Genomic DNA, 21249 nt, shown 5'->3' on the forward strand with positions numbered 1-21249 from the left:
ATGAAGATAAAAGGAGAAGATGAAGAGGAAAAAGGATGGGGGAGGGGGGTAAGAAGAAAGAAAATAAAAGTAGACCTGTCATAGAAGTTACCACACACTGATCTGTTAAACGAGAACTTCAACCTGACAAAAAGTTTATTGTAAAATTAGCAGAAAAAAATAATAGACATAGGTATAAGAAAAATCCATCAAAGAATAAAAAGCGTCCTTATAATTCTAATTATTTGATTTGTGATGTCATATGCGAGCAGTTTTCCTTCATATTGTATGGTAAAAAATCAATGACGTAGTTATCTCAGAAAATTGAAAACGGTTTTTATTTTATCTTCAGTATATCAATACACAAATGATTTCACACGCGTTCCTAAATAGAAAATAAGTCATCACGAACCTGTATATGCATTTTATATTACATAACATGGGCTGCTGCTTGTTTATGACGTCACAAATCCAAAACTTCAAATTCTGAAAATTCTGAATATTTCATGGATTTTCCTCAAACCACCAATATTTTTCATTTTTTTTTCTGCTATTTTTACAACTTCCTTTTCAATGGTGCAGCTGATCTGAGCGCGCCGAGCTGCTTCAAAATCAGTCGAGTGCCCTCTACGTTCATAGTAAGTGCAATGCAAATTCGATAGCAGAAAATTCTCGGGTAAGTTTCTGAACTTAGTGTCATGCTAGAATTTCGTCATTCTGTATGGGTATTTATATATTTTTTAAAACAAGGAAAGGTATATATGTTTATGATTTAAGTAAACTGTCGGATACTCACCGAGCTCTTGTCTGTTATAGGAGGTGAATTCAGACCGGGAGTGTAAAATTCAATTACTTCAGTCCCGTGTCCTAAATTTTGTGTTTGTGAAATCGTGAAAACTAATTTTTAAGGATAAAAGTGGTATAGTGAGTGATTGTATTACCGAACGCGCACATCGTACGCGTCAGAAAATAATTTCATACCCTCAAAACTTTGCAACATCCTTCCAAAGGGAACTTGAATAGAAAGATGATGAAAAATCATCAAAAACACATTCTGAATCAACTGGTAGAGCCCACTCTAGGCGACACCGCAATACTTACCCGTGTTAAGAAACTGAGACTCCACTCACGCGCATTTGGGCAGCCCTAGCTTGGAACTAAGCTTTCTTTCCGTAAAAAATCTTTATTGTTATGATTCAATAAATGTTAATGAATATATAATTACTCTTAAATCGGTACTCACCGGTTCTTTTCTTGAATTTTCTGCCAAATTCCCACGCTTCTGGCTTCAATTCTGCGATGGATTCTGTTGCCATAGACAGCTACACATGCAACTCTATTTATAAATGGAGCGCCCCTTACGAGAGTTGTTAATGCCGCGGAAAAATTGTTAGGCATTTTGGCCTGTGGTCAAGGCGTTCTTTTGTTCTATTTTTTTTTATAGGTATGAGATCGAAATCACAGCGACTATTCACACTGTTCCATAATGATTCCGAAAGGAGGTGCAGCACCCCCCACCCACATGGGCGCAAATCCCAGGGGGACACTTCCCCCTAACCCAAAATAGTAGGGGCACATTATCAAATGTCCCCCTACTATTTTTGTTCTTTTATATATGATGGAAAGAAATAGGCCTACATCATTTAAATCGAAGTAAAACATGTATTTTGGACGAGACGACCTTCTTTTGGGGGTGATAAACCTTCCTTTTTGTTTTTTTTTTTGTTAGTTTGTTTTTGTTTTTTTTTGCCTGTTTTCCAGCCCCTGGTCCCCTACCTTAGATTTCCACCCTTGCCTCCCACTACTCTTGATATTGTTTGCGAATCTGTTTTGTAAATTAAAGGGGAATTTCACCCTGATAAAAAGATGATGAAAATATGAGAAAAATCATTTCAAAATATCGATGAAGGTGTTATTTGACAAAAAATGGAGTTGATAGAATTTAGAATGCTTGATTTATTGTGACGTCTATAACGAGCAGTTGCTCTATCCTAAATATAAAATGCCCAAATTTCCCATTTTTAATGGTCCGTAACGACCCACTTTTTTCTTTTTGATAACAAGTACGAATTGATATAGGCCTACTAAAATGTACCATAAAAATCATTATCATGTATTTCTTGACATTTCATTTACTTTTTTACCATAATAATAGCTGCTTGCAAAGGCCTACGCCGTCACAAAAAAACCCGGGGGCCGGGGGGGGGCACTTACATTGACGAGTGGATACCATGCGCGACCAAAAAAAAACGTAAAAAGGATGTCCTTTTCACGATAGGGCACGTTACCTACGTAACGTGATAAGGGTGTCAAAAACACAAAAATAACGAAAAAAGGGTATCTATTAATTCGCTAGGAAAACCGTCGTGTTTAGGGTCTAATTTGCGGGGATGATAAAACAAAATCAAAATGTTTTATAAAGGATGTCCTTTTTGCTCCAACACTTCGTGTTTAGAGTCCGATTTGCGCGAGGTGTAGAAGGTGGGGTCGTACTAAACCAAATAAGGTAAAGCCGACGACCGAACGATCGACCCGTAACAATAAAACATTCCTGTACTTGTTTAGGGGTTCATTTCAGGGAATATTTGCCAAGAGTATCGTTTTTTTTCCAATACTTGTTAAGGGTAGGGTTTCACACGCCAATACTTGTTAAGGGGTGCATTTTCAGAATATGGAAATTACGTGTTTAGGGTGCTTTTCGAGACCCCATGGTCGCGCATGGTATCCACTCGTGAATGGAAGTGGCCCCCCCCCCCGGGCAAAAAAAAATCTTACCTTTGAAAAAGATTGGTGGGGGATGGATTTTCCTCGAACGCATACCAATTTTTTTTCTGCTATTTTCATAATAAACTTTAAATGAATTCAACTTTGCACTACTCAATTTTTTCAAAGACAAAATAACAAAATTACATCTCGTCATCATCATCATCACCACTATCATTAGCATCACCATCATCATCACCACAACCGTCACCACAACCATCATCATCACCAAGATAATTTTCATCATCGTCATTGCCATCATCATCTTTTTTTTTTCTTTATTTTTTCCCCATCCCTTCTTCTTTTTTTTTTCTTCCAATATTCCTTCTTTTTTTAGAGCGGCACACCGTCATGCTCCCTCACTGATTATCCGCCTCTATATGCTTGGTGTTGTATAAATTGGCGGATACCTGAATGAAATACTGAAGAGAAAATAAGGAAAGGGAAAAAGTAAGAAGAAAAAGAAGATGAGGAGAAGAAAAAAAGAAAGCCAAACAAATGAAACAAAACAATGTCAAAATTTCGTAATAAAGTCTTCTACATGTATGTCAGTTTAATAATGATGTTTTCATTGAAATGAGAACAAAAAAAGAATTGAAACCATAGGCGGCGGAAGCGGGGACGTTACCCCCTAAATTTGTTGTTGACCTTTTTTTTTTGCTTGTCAATTTATTTTCCTACGTCCCCCCTAAAATGTTTGGGTTGAGAGCCTTTTTTTTTGCTTGTCAAAATTTTTTAGGTTGTCCCCTCCTAAAATTTGGGGCTTCCGCCGCCAATGATTGAAACAGGACTACATTATAATATAGTGTAAAGAAATAGAGGGAAGCTCCGAGACAATAAAAAGGTTGAAAAAGAAAAAAATGTGAAAACACAAAGCTCTCACAACATGAGCATAATAACAAATAATAACAAATAAGCGAGGACAAGTAGCTGAGGGACCCCCCCCCAACTCTCTCTCTCTAGTTATCTATCTATCTATCCGACTCGATTATATAAGAGAAGAATTTACTAATCAAAATATTATGAGCAAAAAGCACGAGCTGATATTTTTTTATGAATATTCAAAACTGATAGAGAGACGCAATCGAATTATTCGATTGCGACAAAATTGATGATCTGAGAATTTATTGTTTTTAGGAATTCATTAAAAGCATAAAGTTGATCAGCATTAAAATATGGCAGGCGCAACGCATGAGCTAAAGCTTTATAGGCATACACCGATAAAAAATTTTAAGTATTTTTGGTAATCATGAAAAAAATTGATATTTCATGAAAGAAAGCTCAAATCCCGAGGAGGAATATTCTTATGAATTGACTTTAAAAAAACTGTGGTAAGCCCCATTTAATATTTGATTATAAGTCGAATAAAACAGTAAAAGCTGACAAACGTTCGCGTGATATTTGGCAACCTCCCCCCCAAAAAAATAAATAAATAAAAAATAAAAAAAAGTTTTTAACTATAATAATGATCGAAGGTAATTTTGTCTCGCGTAGAACTGGACAAATGAAAAAAAGATTGTCACTAAAAAAATGAAGGTAATTTTGACCCACGTAAAATTTGGCTAGCCCCCCCCCTCCAAAAAAAAAAGGAAAAAAGGTTTTAACAAGCAAAAAAAGGCTAAAAAGGAGAAAGAAGAGACAAGAATAATTATGAACGAAATATCCCCATTACAAATAATGCTGTGATCATCATAAGGGAGGGGTCGCATAACTAGTATGAACAACGTATTTAATTCCAAAATATTTACTACAAATCTCAATAGGGGGATCGGGCAGAAATGCTCACCCCCACCCCCACCCCCCCCCCCCCCCCGATCCGCCACTGATTCCAATCAATAATGACATTTATCTGCAATACTGATACTTTGGAATCAAGATACTGAAGATTGATACGCTTTACATAAATTATGAACGTCTGACAAGAAGATAATCTACCGATCACCTGACCGATCAGCTGACCAGTTCGCGTATCACTTCGGAGTTGATCACTCGTCGCAGCTGTGTGGAACGCTCACCGAAAATCAACAAAAAGGGCCTGAAATGTAAGTTTAATGATAATATATTTTAATTTGAACTACTTAATAAATACTTTTAATGTCTCCCCAACAAATGAAAGTCATATCACGTAACTCCAATTTGTATTAAGGCGTACATTTACCAAAGTCTTGGGTTGGAAATCAGAACAGCATTGTCTAACCCATATTTTTGGGTAATGTCGCCTATGAGGTCCATACATGTTAATGTTTGGACCTCATTGGTACTAGGAGTGGTAGAGCCGAGAGGCGCACGGCCAATATTGGAGACTGTCTCCCATGAGAGAGATTATCTCCAATATCAGAGACTTTCATAAAGAATTTGGGTATCCAATTTCAGAGACAGTCTCCAGTTTGGGAGACCAATTTTCTTTGTTTACATTTGCTTAAAAAGGATTACCTTGGCGGCAGATAAAAATGTGATAAGCAGATTCCTCATGAAATATTACCCCTTTTCACCGTCTACTTTAAAAATCCACCATCTACTTTTGTTTTTATAAGGATTTTTGTTGTCATCCACACACAAAACAAATGGGCTTCTGACCTTAGTGGGACAAAAGTTTGGGTGGAAAAAATCATGCTTTTGTTGGTGTTTCTTTTGTTCTTTTGCAAAGCAAGTCTCCAATATGGGAGATTGTCTCCCTTATTGGAGAGAGTCTCCCATATTGGCCGTGCGCCTCTACTGTTAATAAATAATAAAATAAGGTCAAAATAGCTCATCGGTGATTTTGTTGTTTTCTCAGTTTTTTTCATAGAAAACACGCGTTCGGTAATACAATACCTTTTTCAAGTGACCAAAATATTTCACATGCGAAGAGGGGTCCGATTGGAAGCGAATATCGTAAAAAAGAAAATCGTTTTCGTCAAAATTTTTACATATAGGGCCTATATATTTGTAATTATGGTGAAAGTTTGATGAATTTTATGAGAATAATGTGTTTGATATGATTGAATTCATGAAAAGTGTTCGGTAATACGATCCACTACCATACCCAACATACCTGCGCACTTTCAAATTTTAGTCTAAGATTAGATTTAACATATGAATGTCTGTGATCTTTCTAAAATAGGCCAATCCGTGCTTTTGGGAACTGGTCACCAAATCAAAATTTGTAGTAGATCTACATGTACCTCCTTTCACAGTTTCAGTTCACCACAATCAGACGATGTGCCAAGAGTCAGACAAAGAGTGATACTGAAGACAACTCGAGCAAAGAAACTTCAGTCTTCGCTTCAGCGATTTTCAAGAGAATCGATGCGAAAGGCATGCCTTTGGCTTTGTTTACTATGCCAACCTCCACCCAACTGGTTCCCTGGCCTCTCTCTCTCACGCAATATTTATCGGGCTCAGATTACAATGGTTGGACAAGTTTTCGGATGCTATCGACGATTCCCCAGAATTATAATTTTGTAATGGATGCATTACTGCCGTCTACAGAAAAATTGAAGGCACTGCGCATGCAAAATCGCAATAAACTCCTGCAAATTTAATAAGAGGATTTACAGAATTAAAGGGGTGGTCCAGGCTGAAAATATTTATATCTTAATACACAGAGTAGAATTCACTGAGCAAAACGCCAGAAATTTCATCAAAATCGGATGACAAATAAAGTTATTGAAGTTTAAAGTTAAGCAATATTTTGTGAAAACAGTCGTTATGAATATTCATTAGGCGAGCTGATGATGTCACATCTCCACTTTCTGTTTTCTTGTGTTGTTACATAAAATCATATTCTTTTCATTATTTCATACTTGAGTGAATAATATGTCTCGCTTATAATGAAATAAGTTGCAGCAATAAATATCTAATGCACTAAATCAGCTGTCAATCAAGTTTTCTAGTTCTTGGAGGAAAAAATTTGAATAAACCTAATTGCTTATAATAAAATACAAAAGAACAAGTGGAGACGTGACATCATCAGTCCACCTAATGAATATTCATGACGACTGTTTTTTACAAAATATTACTAAATTCTAAAATTCAATAACTTTGCTATTGTCCGATTTTGACCAAATTTTTGGCATTTTGCTCAGTGAATTCTACTCTATACTTTCTTTCTGCCTGGACTACCCCTTTAAGTCTTTTGAAACTTTTTGAACGATGTGAAGTCATTTCCTCCTAATATGATGAATATCCCTCAAAAAGAATCATTTAAGCGTTGATTTTTCTTCTCGTTGACAGAATATGGAGCGAGCTTGCGATTTCCCAAATTTTTTGTCTGAGCTAAAGAGGGCGCTCGATTTATCTTCATATCAAAGACACTACAAGGGAAAGACTAGGCACGTAAATCGATGCAAAGTGTTACGCGAAGTCAGCAAAGTAATCGAGGAGGGTGCCCCGGGGGGGGGGGGGCAGTCAAATATATTGAGCATGTACACATGCGTGACCAATAAAACGTGTTTAAAGGAGTGTTTTTGCGGTTTTGGTTGCCAGGCGTGCACTCGTTAAGGGTATTAAAAACACTTATTTTCAAGAAAAATGGTGGTTTTGAAAGACTGGTCAATGGTCAATTGCGGGTCAAACGTATTTAGGGTGTATTTTTTTTCCAAAGCATTATTTTAACACTAGCCAAACATGTTTAGGGTACGTTTTTCCCAAAGGTTTTTCCCCAGGGTCATATTATGGCGACATCTTGTTTAGGGGCCAAAATGTCTAAATAAAGCCTGCAAAAAACTTGTTTAGGGGATTATTTTTCACACAGTGAAAATACTCATTAAGGGGGTGTTTGGAAATGATTTGGTCACGCATGTGTACAGCAATACATTTGACGACGCAGTAGTTAAGCATCTGTCAAATCTCAACCATTAAAAGCCCAATGGCAGACATCCGTCTGTGTAGGTGGAAGACCAGAAAATGTTGAAAAAACCTCCCGACACAGCGAATATATCAGTCTAGTTAGATACAAATATTGCACTTAATTTTCACACATTATTAATTCAGTAAAACAAGCAAATTACTACTTAATGTCTCTACTTTTTCACAGATTGACAGAAATCAAGAGCAGACAGAGAGCTGAAGAAAATCCCAGTTGATTAACAGAGGAATGGATTCCCCAGGAGCAGGAGGACGTGGAGGGGCCAATGCTGGAGTGCCAGGCAGTGGGCGAAGACGCAGAAAGAAACCACCTCGTGAGAGAGGAAACAGTGAAGGGGGTGGTGGTGGTCGTAAACCTCCACCAATGATCTTATCAAAGGTAGCAGGACTTGACAATAAGGTACAGTACAGACAGGAGCAGCATTAGGGTATTTCAGTGGGTGGGGGGGGGGGAATACAGCATGAGATGACATTTTATTCTCTCAAGTACATCACTGTGAAAACACCAGAGAGTCTATCTTCTTTACTTTATTATTTTTCATCTCTTTTCATGCTACTTGAAAAAAAATATATGGTGGGGGGGGGATGGCATAGTGCTTTTGGGCTCCTGTCTACAGCTCTATTCTTTGAGTCCAAACTACTGGTTTTGAAATAATCATGCTAATAATATTCAAGCGAATGAATCAATAAGAATATATACTTTATGAACATATCAAATTCCTCATTTTAAACATGGAGAATCTTCTTTATTCTGATAATTGGATCAAATTGACCTAATGCATTTAAAAATGGGTTCATGTGCTCATAGAAATTCATCCCAAATAAGTATTAAAAAAAATCTAAGTCAAGTTATTGTAGGCCATCCAAGCTATCATTATTTAATGGAGATAAAATATCACATTTTTTAGATTTGAATGATTAATATTGCAAAATATTTCAACTTGGTACGTATCTTACTCGTATAACAAATTGTGATCTTTATTTTGATAAAACTAAAAAAAGATTGTCTGTAGGTTCTTGAGAAAACTGATTATTTGAGTGTTTTAGATTATGATAGAACCATCGTTTCATTCATTTTTTCTCTCTTCAATTTATGAGTATGGAATTGTATTTGCTAACATTTTACAATACACAGTTGTTTTGTATCAACTTTACATTTATTACCTAGATTAATTTTATATACTTTAATAATGTTATCAATTGAAGATGATTGCCACAAAGAAAAGAAAGTTAAGAATGAATTTCCATGGATGTTTTACCACAATGCAGGACATTGACAAAGCTAGTGGTTCTGAACGCTCTAGTCGACCTTCTCGAGCTGCCTCCCCAGGACCTCAGATTAAAATCAAAGTAAGGGATAGAGAGGACACGCCCACCCATAGCCAGCCCCTTCCATCCACCGGTTCACCATCTCATACCCCTGTTACACCAAAGCCTGTACCGGTAGCTAAGGTGAAGCAGGGGAGTGAGGTGGATTCAAGGGGGCGGAGTAGCACCCCTACTGGGAGACTTTATTCACCAAGCCAGAGAGTGACAGGAGGTCAGATGCCTGGTATTTCTATAGAGGGTGAGTTGGTCTTTTATCTGGGACATTGAAATAGTCTGCAGGCACAGACCCTGATTGAAATTTTGATCAACAAGTTGGTCTTCACACTATTAAGTTCATATGTTTATTTCCACATCTGTGCATAAAAGATGTCAAAAACACCAATTTCATTTCATTTATTAATTCCAAATTCTCATTAAAAACATGCAACATACAAATCAAAGAGTACACTATGCAAATAAAGATACAAAAAATAGAAATATATTTTAACATTACAGAAGATGATCACAAAACATCAGAATACAAACCATAGTATATATACAAAAAAAATATACTAAAATTTCACACTCTGGATTCACTCTACCTGTATAGAGAAACTAAAATGTTATTAAGATGGAGATACCTCTAGCTATAATGGTAACACAGTTGAAACTTGAAAACCTATCTTATGTCTCATAATGTCCATTAATAATCGTATCCTAATGAACCCCCTCTCCCTATGAATAAAAGTGTAATTTTTGTTAATGTATGTTTTAATATTTGTCAAATTTACTGTTTATTATGTTGAATTTATACAAGATTGTCAGGCGCCTTGAGTATTCCTTGGAGTGGCTATGTGCACATTAGCAATGTGGTTATTATTATTATTGATTATTGCAATATGAATGTATGGAGTTGTGAATTAGTCTGTTACCATTCAAGTGGGTTTATTTTTAACAGGACTACACTACTCAAGAATATTGCATTATGGGGAATAACCCTGGCCAGATATGAGTAGTTTGGAACTTGAGGTTTGGCTAATGAGGTTCTGGTTGTTTTTTCCTTTGTAGTAGACTATATCTTTCCATTTCTTCTGACAATAGTTCCAATCTGCTTTATGTGTTGTTCTTCTCTTAATTGTTCCAATTCGTAAAAGTTGAGCATTCATTTTCATTGTCTTTGAGATCTTTTTTTTTCTTTGAATAGTTCCTATTCATAAGAGGTTAGCATTCAGTTCCATTGTCTTATAGATCTGCTTTATGTTTTTCTCTGAATAGTTCCTATTCATAAGAGGTTAGCATTCATTTTCATTGTCTTTGAGATCTGCTTTATGTTTTGTTTTTCTTTAAATAGTTCTGATTCATAAGAAGTGAGCATTATTTCCGTTGTCTTTGAGGTCTGCTTTATCTTTTGTTTTTCTCTGAATAGTTCCGATTCATAAGAGGTTAGCATCACCCACTATGATGTCACAGCCCATCAAGCTGATTGATAATGCATTCCAATGGGTTGATGTGGGATCTGAGGTAAATAATGTTTAAGAGACCAGGGGTTGTTTCCAAAAGATTTGATGAAAACTGAAGTCACACTTAAATGTCTAGTTGTGTGGTATGAAAGGAATGACTGCATTGGTCAGATCATGCAACAAGGACGTGCACTACTGTGTATTGATCATTTTAAGTGCGACTCCTTAAGTTTTACCTGAAATCTTTGTAAATCATTCCCCAATGGGGTGTTTCATATAGCTACTTGTAACTTCCGTGTGACTTTATGAACGACTAGTGTTATTTATGAGCTAAATCAATGCCAATGGGAATCTGGTGTATATAATTTACTTCAGTGGGCCGTTTCATAAAGCTGTTCATAAGTGTGACTTTAAGAATGACTGGTGAACCTTTCTTACGCGCTTAACCATCGCCGGTGAATATACCATTTTCCACAAGAAAGGATCACCAGTCGATCTTGAATTCGGTCTTAACTTATGAACAGCTTTATGAAACACCCACCAGGAAAGGGTCACCAGTCATTTGTAAAGTCGCATCAGGGGTTGTTTTATGTAGGGGAAGGCGGGGTAAGTTGTGACACTTTTTGCTTTTTGCAAGTTAGAATTGATATGATTAATAATCTTGTCGAAATAAGTACCTTGCTTTGAAATTTCATTCTTCTGAAATATTTTCCACCTATATATAAATTTCTACCCCAACACTGAAAGTCATCGTGACCTTTGAAAAAAACGATGTCAAATGGCTCAACTTGCCCCATATATGGGGTAAGTTTGAGCCACCTTCTGGGGTAAGTTGAGCCACAAAAACTATGTACAAAATGTATGGGGGAGAACCAGCATGTCAATTTTTTGTTTAAAGTCTTTTCACTTGCTAATTCTCTATAAATACTAACATCCTGTAAAAGGAAAAGAGCAGTCATGTAAATTTGCTCCTTTCAGCCTGCATTTCAATCGATTTTTATGGTTTGTTTGTTTTTTAAGATACATTACCATAGGAATTACCATGGCTCAACTTGCCCCATGCTGTTTGGCTCAACTTACCCCAGTCCGAACGTAGTGCGATAATTTTGTATCCACACATTTATTATGCATCCATCATATAAAAGACTATGACAAGAATGAAGATCCATACCTGGACTAATAATGTTGTTATCATGTCTTTATTATATTTAAAGACGTGTGTGTTTATAAAGCACTTATCTATTTCACACTCTTTTTTACTTTTTTGGCTGAAATTCACATTTTTCCCTCTAAAAAACTACTTTTTGTTTCAAAGTTGGAAACAATGTGGTGGGGTTAGGGGTTATGCTATGGGTCATCAATACATGACACCGCCACAATGTCTGACTCATTCATTATTGGCCTGCGGCTGGTGGCTCAACTTGCCCCTATGCTCAACTTACCCCGCCTTCCCCTACATGTATAGTAAAGTCTGACTTAAAATTGCAGCTGAATTTTCAGTTGCATGATTTGTAGACATCACTGCATGGCCATGATATAGGATCTGAAGTAGGCAACGTTAAGGGAACTGGGCTCTATATCACTAAGGGTAGTAATATGGCAATGACCAATCAAGGTCAATATGCACATATTGTTCAAAATTCCCACTAACATCAAGCTGAAAGGGATTAAGTGTTGGTGATAATGATGATGAGGAGGAGGAAGATGAAGATGAGGATGATGAAGATAATGATGATGGTGTTTATGATGATGGTGGTTATGAAGATGATGCTGGTGATGATGATGGTGTGTATTGTAAATTATGATTTTGATGGTGATGATTATGATGATGACAATGAATTTGTATGATGCCCTTTATCTATTTGAATATATTCAATAGTGCAGATCCCTGTTTACATTAAAAAATTATAGTAATTACATTTTTTTGTATTTGAATTAAAGCCAAGATAATAATTCTAATTTGGTTTGTTTTTTATTTCTTAATGATGTGTAGTACCTTCTTGAGCAGACTGATTTCCTAGTGATTGGTGTCCTAGGTGTTCAAGGTTGTGGCAAATCAACTCTAATGTCTCTTCTAGCTGGTAATAAACATACAGATCCTCACAGGTAAGCTCAATATTATTACTTCTTCAGCATGAGATATTTATGACATATTTATGGTGCAAGACGTCAAGGGAGGGGGGGGGGGGAGCATAGTGACTGGCGGCTTGTAAGCGATGAGTTTCTCTCAATTGAGCAATGGGGTCCTGTCTAACAAAGAAATCTCAAGTATGTAAATTGATTATTGTCAGAGGAAGTGCACATAATGTTCATCTGGAGATGAAGAAGAACACGCTGAGCTGCCAAAATAATGATGTACATTTATACTTTATGTTGAGACAACATGAATAGACTGATGAGGTAAATGTACAGGACGTAACAAATGGGCATCTGCTTGAGAGGATCAACTATGATGCAAAGTGACTTTAAAAGTTCATATGTAATGAATACATTTTCTAGAGCTGCTAATTTTTAGCATTAAGGACTGATAAATGCAAAATACTGATTTCCAAATTTTCAGTTTTATGCATTGTCCTATATTGCATTTCTTTGAAAAATACTGATTTGAACCATCTACCTTTGGATTGACTGTAAAATGACTCCACCACTACTTTGCAACATATAATGCTGTTATTTTATTTTCTCAGCTCCTTCATCTTCAAGCCCCAGACCTCATCCAATGGAGAGCAAGCATTACATCAGACTACCGGTATGGAGATGTACATCACTGAAGAACGTATCATTCTCTTAGACACTCAACCAATCCTTAGCTCTTCAATCCTTGATCGTCTTCTTGGACCTGATAAACAAACCATCCCTCCTGAATATTCATCAGCTGAAAATTATGCAGAGATGCAGGTAGGCAAAGCCTGTGGTTTTCATTCATAATTCTCAGGCCTACCATCTACTCCTTTTTTATCATAATGATAACAATAAAGGCTTTGTATAGCACACGTATCCACCATGTGAGGTGCTCAAGGCACTCCTATATTACCCCGGCTAAGCTTGTCTACCGATTCAGGTGTCACAGCTTTTTGAGGAATTACTTCCTGCCTGTAGCCAATAACCTCACCTGAGTTGTAAGCAGCACAATGTGGGTAAATTTCTTGATGAAGGAAATCACGCCATGACTGGGAATTGAACCCACGACCCTCAGATTGAAAGATAAGAGTCTTAACCACTAGACCACATTGTCCCCAGGAGTTACCCCATTTTAAAGATTTTTTATCAACCAAAAAAGAAGAGCACTCCATTTTTCCATTTATTTAAGATTAAAAATAATTAAGTCCATAGACATGTATGTATTTGTCTGGTGGTGTATAAGTGTTTGTTTGGGTGTAAGAGTAATATAGTTTTTCAACACTTGTTATTTCTCAATGTTTAGATACAAGAATGCTAAACATGTCTTATTTAAAAAAAAAGGGAAGGGAGACACACTTGACATGGAACCGAAAAATTCACGTTGTGCGATAAGGACTACTTTTCTTTCATTGTCAAATGTTGGCAGGCCTGAATTCTCCTCATCGCGTATAGTCGATACTCGTCAATATCAACTATCGAGATTAACATCAAGGATAATTTTGCTGGGAAACTGACAGTAACATGCTTGCTGAAACGTCTAAATTGGGTAGTCCTTTTTAGGACCACACATGTGCCCCCAAAAGAATACAATGTGTACAATGAGATTTCTATATAGATTCTTTTTTTTTCCATGGAAATCTTCAGAAGTTTCGTTATTATCATTTGATTCTCTATTCAGTCCCTGTATATTGCAGCATTTCTTCTGACTGTATGCCATGTTGTGATGGTGGTGGAAGATTGGTTTAGTGATATTAACATCATAGAATTTATCAAACGAGCTGAGATGCTCAAACCAGCAACCCCGCCCCCACCAAGCAACCAATCAGAGAGCAGTAATCTGGATGACCCAGAGGACTTCGTCCCAAATATAGGTATGAGCTCATGTGTAAGCAGAGGCCAATGAAAAAAGACCATTTGTGCCAATAGTAAAGACAGAAAAAACTATGAATAATTACTTTATATATAGATGTCAGTTATGGAGACAATTTAAATTTAGTTTGAACAGAATTCCAATAAAAATATTACCTAAGTTTTTGTATGTACAAGAAAAATTGTGAAATGATTCTGGTAAAAAAAATATTTTAGTAACAAGACATGGACAAAATAAGATGGCATCCCAGTGCCCTCCTGTAAATAATTTTTTTGTCATTGAGGGAGCTACCCTGGTAAAAGGAAACTGAAATAAATAAATACCAGGTGGATGTTGGGTCTAAATCCACACATTGGTTATCTTCAGAGTGATTGTTTTCACAGAGGTAGATGGTAAACCATATTTGTATCTACTGGTGATAAAATTGATTTTAAATCATTTTTTACTGCAAATTAGATTTCAGAGTGAGAGAAATAAACACCTATGAATTCACACTATAATTTCATTAGGTAGGAAGAGTCAGTTCTGTATTAAAAACATTCAATTGCAAAAGCCAAAAGCCAAAAGCCATATATATTATGGAAAGGAAGCCACTGTAGATTTAAAACAAAGGAGTGATTGTTTCAAACTTTAAAGTCTGTATTGTTTGAATGATAATGATCTCTGTTTTTATCTTCCTCAGTATTTGTGCAGAATAAAGCGAGTCGTGAGTGTTTTCAACCCATTTCTGTCAATGCTATGCAACAGGCTATTCACTCTCTCATGATGACATCTAAACTCAAATATACAGGTATGTTATTCTCATGGGAATACATTATAAGATAGATGAATGGATGGATGAATTAATATATGAATGGATAGATAGATATGTAGATAGATAGATCTATAGTAAGAGAGATAGATATGCAGAATGTTTTCAACCCATCACTGTCAATGCTATGCAACAGGCTATTCACTCTCTCATGATGACATCTAAACTCAAATGTACAGGTATGTTCTCATGGGAATACATTATTAGATAGATGAATGGATGGATGAATTAATATATGAATGGATAGATAGATATGTAGATAGATAGATAGTAAGAGAGATAGATATGTAGAATGTTTTCAACCCATCACTGTCAATGCTATGCAACAGGCTATTCACTCTCTCATGATGACATCTAAACTCAAATGTACAGGTATGTTATTCTCATGGGAATACATTATTAGATAGATGAATGGATGGATGAATTAATATATGAATGGATAGATAGATATGTAGATAGATTAGATAGATAGATAGTAAGAGAGATAGATATGTAGAATGTTTTCAACCCATCACTGTCAATGCTATGCAACAGGCTATTCACTATCTCATGATGACATCTAAACTCAAATATACAGGTATGTTATTCTCATGGGAATACGTTATAAGATAGATGAATGGATGGATGAATTGATATATGAATGGATAGATAGATATGTAGATAGATAGATAGTAAGAGAGATAGATATGTAGAATGTTTTCAACCCATCACTGTCAATGCTATGCAACAGGCTATTCACTCATGATGACATCTAAACTCAAATATACAGGTATGTTATTCTCATGGGAATACATTATAAGATAGATGAATGGATGGATGAATGAATATATGAATGGATAGATAGATATGTAGATAGATAGTAAGAGATATAGATATGTAGAATGTTTTCAACCCATCACTGTCAATGCTATGCAACAGGCTATTCACTCTCTCATGATGACATCTAAACTCAAATATACAGGTATGTTATTCTCATGGGAATACATTATAAGATAGATGAATGGATGGATGAATTGATATATGAATGGATAGATAGATATATAGATAGTAAGAGAGATAGATATGTAGAATGTTTTCAACCCATCACTGTCAATGCTATGCAACAGGCTATTCACTCTCTCATGATGACATCTAAACTCAAATATACAGACCTTGTTATTCTCATGGGAATACATTATAAGATAGATGAATGGATGGATGAATGAATGAGTGGAGGGATGGAAGGTTGGATGGATGGATGCATAGATGGAAGAATGGATGCTTAGTAGGTTAAGTTAGTATACAAATAATGAATGTTTATGAGTGCAATGGACAGAATACTTCATGAGGTGAAAGATGAAATGATCCATTCAACGAGGCGTAGCCGAGTGAAGTATTGAAGTATTCTGTCCATTGAAGTATTCTGTCCATTGCACGAATGAAAAAAACATTCATTATTTGGTTTATATGACACCTTAAAATTTATTTTTTTTTCATATGAAATTCATGAATTTCGATGCAAAACATACTCATGCAGTGCGAGTTTGGTCTGTTGATTGTTACGTCAACATGCGCACTGCTGGTGCCTGCTGCTGCAGTCTCGGTGTGCGAGTGCAATGGACAAAATCGTATGGATCCAAAATTGCATGATGAATGGATCTGAAATTGCACTGTTGATGACGTCATTGCAAAATGGGCTGAATGAACGATATCAAACAACCAATCAAATTACACGGATCTATCTAGGTGTCATATAAATACTTATGGAAGGGTGGATAGACGTATTGATAGATAGACACAGATGAATAAATAGATAGATGTACTTCCTTGTCCGATTCCCTTATCACTTCACTTCCTGAACTGCTCAAACCACTATAATGTTACAGCACTACAACTTTTCATACATGTATGAAATATGAAATAGACACAAATTATTTCAGTATTAGGTCCCATATATAATTTGTCAGACATGCAGTTGAATGGAAATGCTCAAAAGAAAAAAAAGAAAGATTTCACATTCTCTCTGGTCTAAATGCTATACTTCCTCTGTGCTACAGACATATTGTATTTCTACTGATCTATTTGTTCTATCTTTTGAAGGTTGTTCATCCCTTGCGAGGAGTTCAGTCATGCCTTGCCTTAGCTCCAAGACTCTCCCTTTAGATCTCAATCTATTCTTGCTTCCAAGATTGGACTCGAATAGAAACAGAGATGAAAAGGGTAAGCTCATAGCTCGTTTTGTTCCCTGATGATATGTTTAATGATAATACTGTTTCTTGCCGCTACTGGGTACCCATTTACTACACCTGGGTAGACAGTGGCAAATGTAGATAAACATCTCGCCAAAGGACACAAGTGCCGTGGTGGGATTTGAACCCCAGACCGTTTTGGTTAATAGTCCGGTGACTTGTCCACTGAGCCCACACACCTGGCATGTTATCATTGGATCAGTTTCTGGACTTTGAATCAGAAGGTCATGGGTTCGATTCCCAGTTTCATGAATAGCAATCAATTCTGATCAGTTATGCTATTAATTCATTTTCACAATTAATTTGCCATAGTTTAGTTGGTAATTTAAGTTATCAAGTTCTATAAAAGTTATTGAGTTAAATTAGTTGATATGATATATCTCAGTAAAAAAGTTAAATAATGTAAAGTGCTTAGAGAAATGTCGTAGGCACTATATAAATATTGAATTATTATTATGGCGTAAATTCCTTTTTAGCTATTTATGAAATATATAAGAAAGCATGCAAGTAATTAACAGAGCTGATTAGCAGAGTTGGTCTCGGAACCACTTTTAAAACATTTTAATTGAAGGATCTAGGGCCTGTTGCAAATAGAGTTCAAACTCATTTCCAAATATCACACATTAACAAATCAGTCGCTCACATTAAGGACTTGTGATTGATTTTTTTATTTGTGTTTTAATAAAATTCTTCTTGCAACGGGATCCTGGGCTCCATAATAAGAAGTTTGTAATCAATCACTAAAATAGCAATAGCCAAAATAAATCATTGTTGGCATGTACGTGATCATAAGTAACAACACATCTCGTTGTGGCCCCGCCCTCAGGGGTACTCATTCTTTCACAGCCTTTGATATATGAAATTGACAGCAAGTCAAACCCTGAGATGATGATACATTGAATTGATACACTGTATTGCACCATGTCACATGATGTTTTGACCAATCAGTGATTAGAATCTTGGGATGAGGTTTATGATAACTTTTGTGAAACAGGGCCCTGATAAATCTTTTATTTATTGAAAAATAAAGTTTGTCTCTTGTTTAGAAAGTGATATAGCAATGATTTGATTTGTTTGTATTTAAGAATCCAAGACCTCTGTTGTGGACTTTGTGGCTGATTCTGGCTACGTAGGTCACCCAAAACCTGAGAGGTTAGTAAGAGCTTTCAGGAATCAGATGTATGCTGCTAGCAGACCTCTACTAACGCATTCATCACTCAATGAAAAGAACTGGTGAGTTAGAAAAATTAAGGTTCATAATAGTAAAAGCTTGAAATCAAATGAAAATTAATGAAGTTATTGAATTTTAAAGTTAAGCATTACTTTGTGTAAAGAGTTCTATGTTTACTGTCTTGAATATGCAATGAGCAAGCTGATGGATGTCATATCCACATTTAATCTTTTATATTATATATTACTGGTATGTAAATTTGAATTAGTAATTGGTCAATACACCATCTCATTATCACAACTGCAAAGATTGCATTGGTTATACTCTAGGATTTGATATCACCCCAGTACACATATCTGTGGGGCGGAGTGATATCACATTCGCTTAATGACTGACAGCACTGACCTTAGTGCGATCAAACAAAGTATAAGAAACACAGTGGAATAAACAGCACTGAAAATTTCAAAAATATTTTTAGACTTTCAGATAACGAAATGGTTGAACTCGATTTTAACAACGTTCAGCACAAAGTATGAATGCGATGTTTGTGTATTATGCATTATAGGCATTTCAAACACCTTGCTGCTGTATGGGTCACCAGTGCATTGTTTTTTGCTTAGCCCACTTTGGTTTCACACTACATTTTAGCAAAGTGGGCTAGCATAGTATGGTACTATCTGGCCCTGCTAAAAATCAGGGATAGCCGGCTTATTGCGGTGCTAAGAGATGCAGTGTGAAACCAAACCGGGAAGCAAATGTCGGGCTCAGCATTAGCCAATCACGGAAGTCAAATTGCACATTAATTACACACTGTGTGGTAAAATAATTAACCCGGCTAAGAAAATAGTAAGGGGTTAAGAAAGACAGTGTGAAACAAGAAAAAAAGATAGTAAGAGTTAAGGATAGTGTGGGGTTAAGGATAGTATGGGGTTAAGGAAATGCAGTTTGAAAAGCATATGTATCATCTATCATCCTGTATAGGGTGAGTGTTAATGGAGCATGTCGCGCAGCTATGACAGCTCTATCATCCTGTATAGGTTGAGTGTTAATGGAGTGTGTAGGGCAGCTATGACAGCAAGTGCAAAATTTCAGAAGTATTTTAAATGAGTTAAGATTACCACTGCCAGCAATAACATTTCAGGGGGCCGTTTCATAAAGCTGTTCGGAAGTTAAGAGCGACTTTAAGAATGACTGGTGAAACTTTCTTCTACGCTAAATAATCAGTAATTAACATTTAATGGTGAAGATCATTTACCACAAGAAAGGATCACCAGTCGTTCTTAAAGTCACCCTAACATATGAACAACTTTATGAAACAGTACCACAACATTTCCTCTGGCGACAATTGCTCTGGGCTTAATTTCGTCTAAGATATAGGGTTGTAATAGGTTTTTATGTTAGGTTTAGGGTAGGGTCTAGTTATCAAATCCAGGGTTGAAGTGGGTCATTCCATTAATGTGTGGACTTTGCAGCCGAGCAAATGTCGCCAGAGAAAATATCATGGAACTTATAAAACACTCCCCAGTTCCCTAATGGGGTTTTATCAGTTTGCATTAAGTTCTATAAACTTATGGTTTATTTTTTTTGTCAGGTACCAATATGCAAGCAGAACATGGGAGAATATCAAGAAATCCAGTCTGATGTCAGAATACCATCGACTTCTTACCTGAGGTCAACCTTCTTGACCTTTGTCAGGTGATGTCATCATTAGCCAATCAAATGAGAGAGTTAAGAAGTCAATAGATTGGCTTCAGCTACCTTGGATGAATTGAGTCTCTCTATTGAAGTTAATACAGTGAGCTGGTTTTATCTCACATATGAAATGAGCTTCTAACATCAGAAATTTTACTACACCGGAAGCAGGTACTGTAATGATGGTATGAGGATGCTTCTTATTGAGACATTCTGTTAGAGTTAAGACAGTGATCTTGTTATATCAGATAGTCTCATGTATGAGGTGAGCTTCTAACATGAGGTACACTAACTATACCAAAAAGCAGGTGACATTATGATGTAGCCTTTGAGAAGAGACATTAGTAGTATATAGATCGGCTGCTGGTACTGATGGTAATTGAGACTTGTTAGAGTTCAGGCAGTGAACTTGTTATCATTTTTAAGATCATCTTCTAAATTAAGGGAAATTTTTGCTTTTCCAGAAGCGATTGATGAAAATGATAAAGCCTTGGAAAAGAGATAGACCAGTTGTCTATAGGTTGGACACAGATAACTCTGAATAAATTCAATTCATTTATTTTAAAGACACAAGGGTCCGTATTTTGAAGTTATGGTCTAACTCTGTGCTAAAATTATGGGGAGCCAAATTTTGTTTATATTGTATATTTCTTATGTTTACTATTTTGTTTCCTTTTGCTTTCATGATGAAGAAAAATAATTAAAAATATGATATCATTCCAGACAGTTTGGGTGTCATAAGAGTTAATAAATTGGATGTGTAACTGTTAGGGATTTTTGCCCCAATTGGCTCTCCATAGTTAAACCACAACTTTAAACAAGGGTTTAATTCAAACCCAAGTTCAGATATACCTTCTCTTTGCAGTGAGCTGGTTATATTAATGACAGTTGAGATCAGCTTCAAACAAAGAGTGAGTTCTTACTTTTCTAGAAGCAAGTGATCTGATGTCATGAAAGCATTGTGTTGAATAAATTTGTCAGTTATGACTTGTATTTAG

The 21249-nt window shown here is 36.1% G+C and overlaps 1 protein-coding gene across 2 annotated transcripts; it reads left to right on the top strand.

Annotated features, from left to right (window-relative positions):
* The first annotated feature begins 593 nt into the window (after positions 1 to 593).
* On the top strand, positions 594 to 20910 carry LOC121420516 (protein SMG9-like). 2 transcript variants are annotated; one of them, XM_041615183.1, is made up of 11 exons: positions 594 to 655; positions 7760 to 7990; positions 8860 to 9157; positions 10325 to 10419; positions 12352 to 12464; positions 13046 to 13256; positions 14158 to 14350; positions 15032 to 15139; positions 17240 to 17359; positions 18474 to 18621; positions 20151 to 20909. In XM_041615183.1, exons 2-11 carry the CDS (start codon positions 7820 to 7822, stop codon positions 20227 to 20229), a joined length of 1536 nt encoding a protein of 511 aa, XP_041471117.1. In that variant the 5' UTR covers positions 594 to 655; positions 7760 to 7819; the 3' UTR covers positions 20230 to 20909. The 2 variants fall into 2 exon arrangements, with proteins under 2 accessions (XP_041471117.1, XP_041471118.1); XM_041615184.1 differs by lacking the exon at positions 594 to 655 and adding an exon at positions 680 to 704 and having other exon boundaries at positions 20151 to 20910.
* Positions 20911 to 21249: the final 339 nt, after the last annotated feature.

Source organism: Lytechinus variegatus, chromosome 8 (genome assembly GCF_018143015.1).
Source record: "Lytechinus variegatus isolate NC3 chromosome 8, Lvar_3.0, whole genome shotgun sequence".
In the NCBI taxonomy this organism is placed as follows: Eukaryota; Metazoa; Echinodermata; class Echinoidea; order Temnopleuroida; family Toxopneustidae; genus Lytechinus; species Lytechinus variegatus.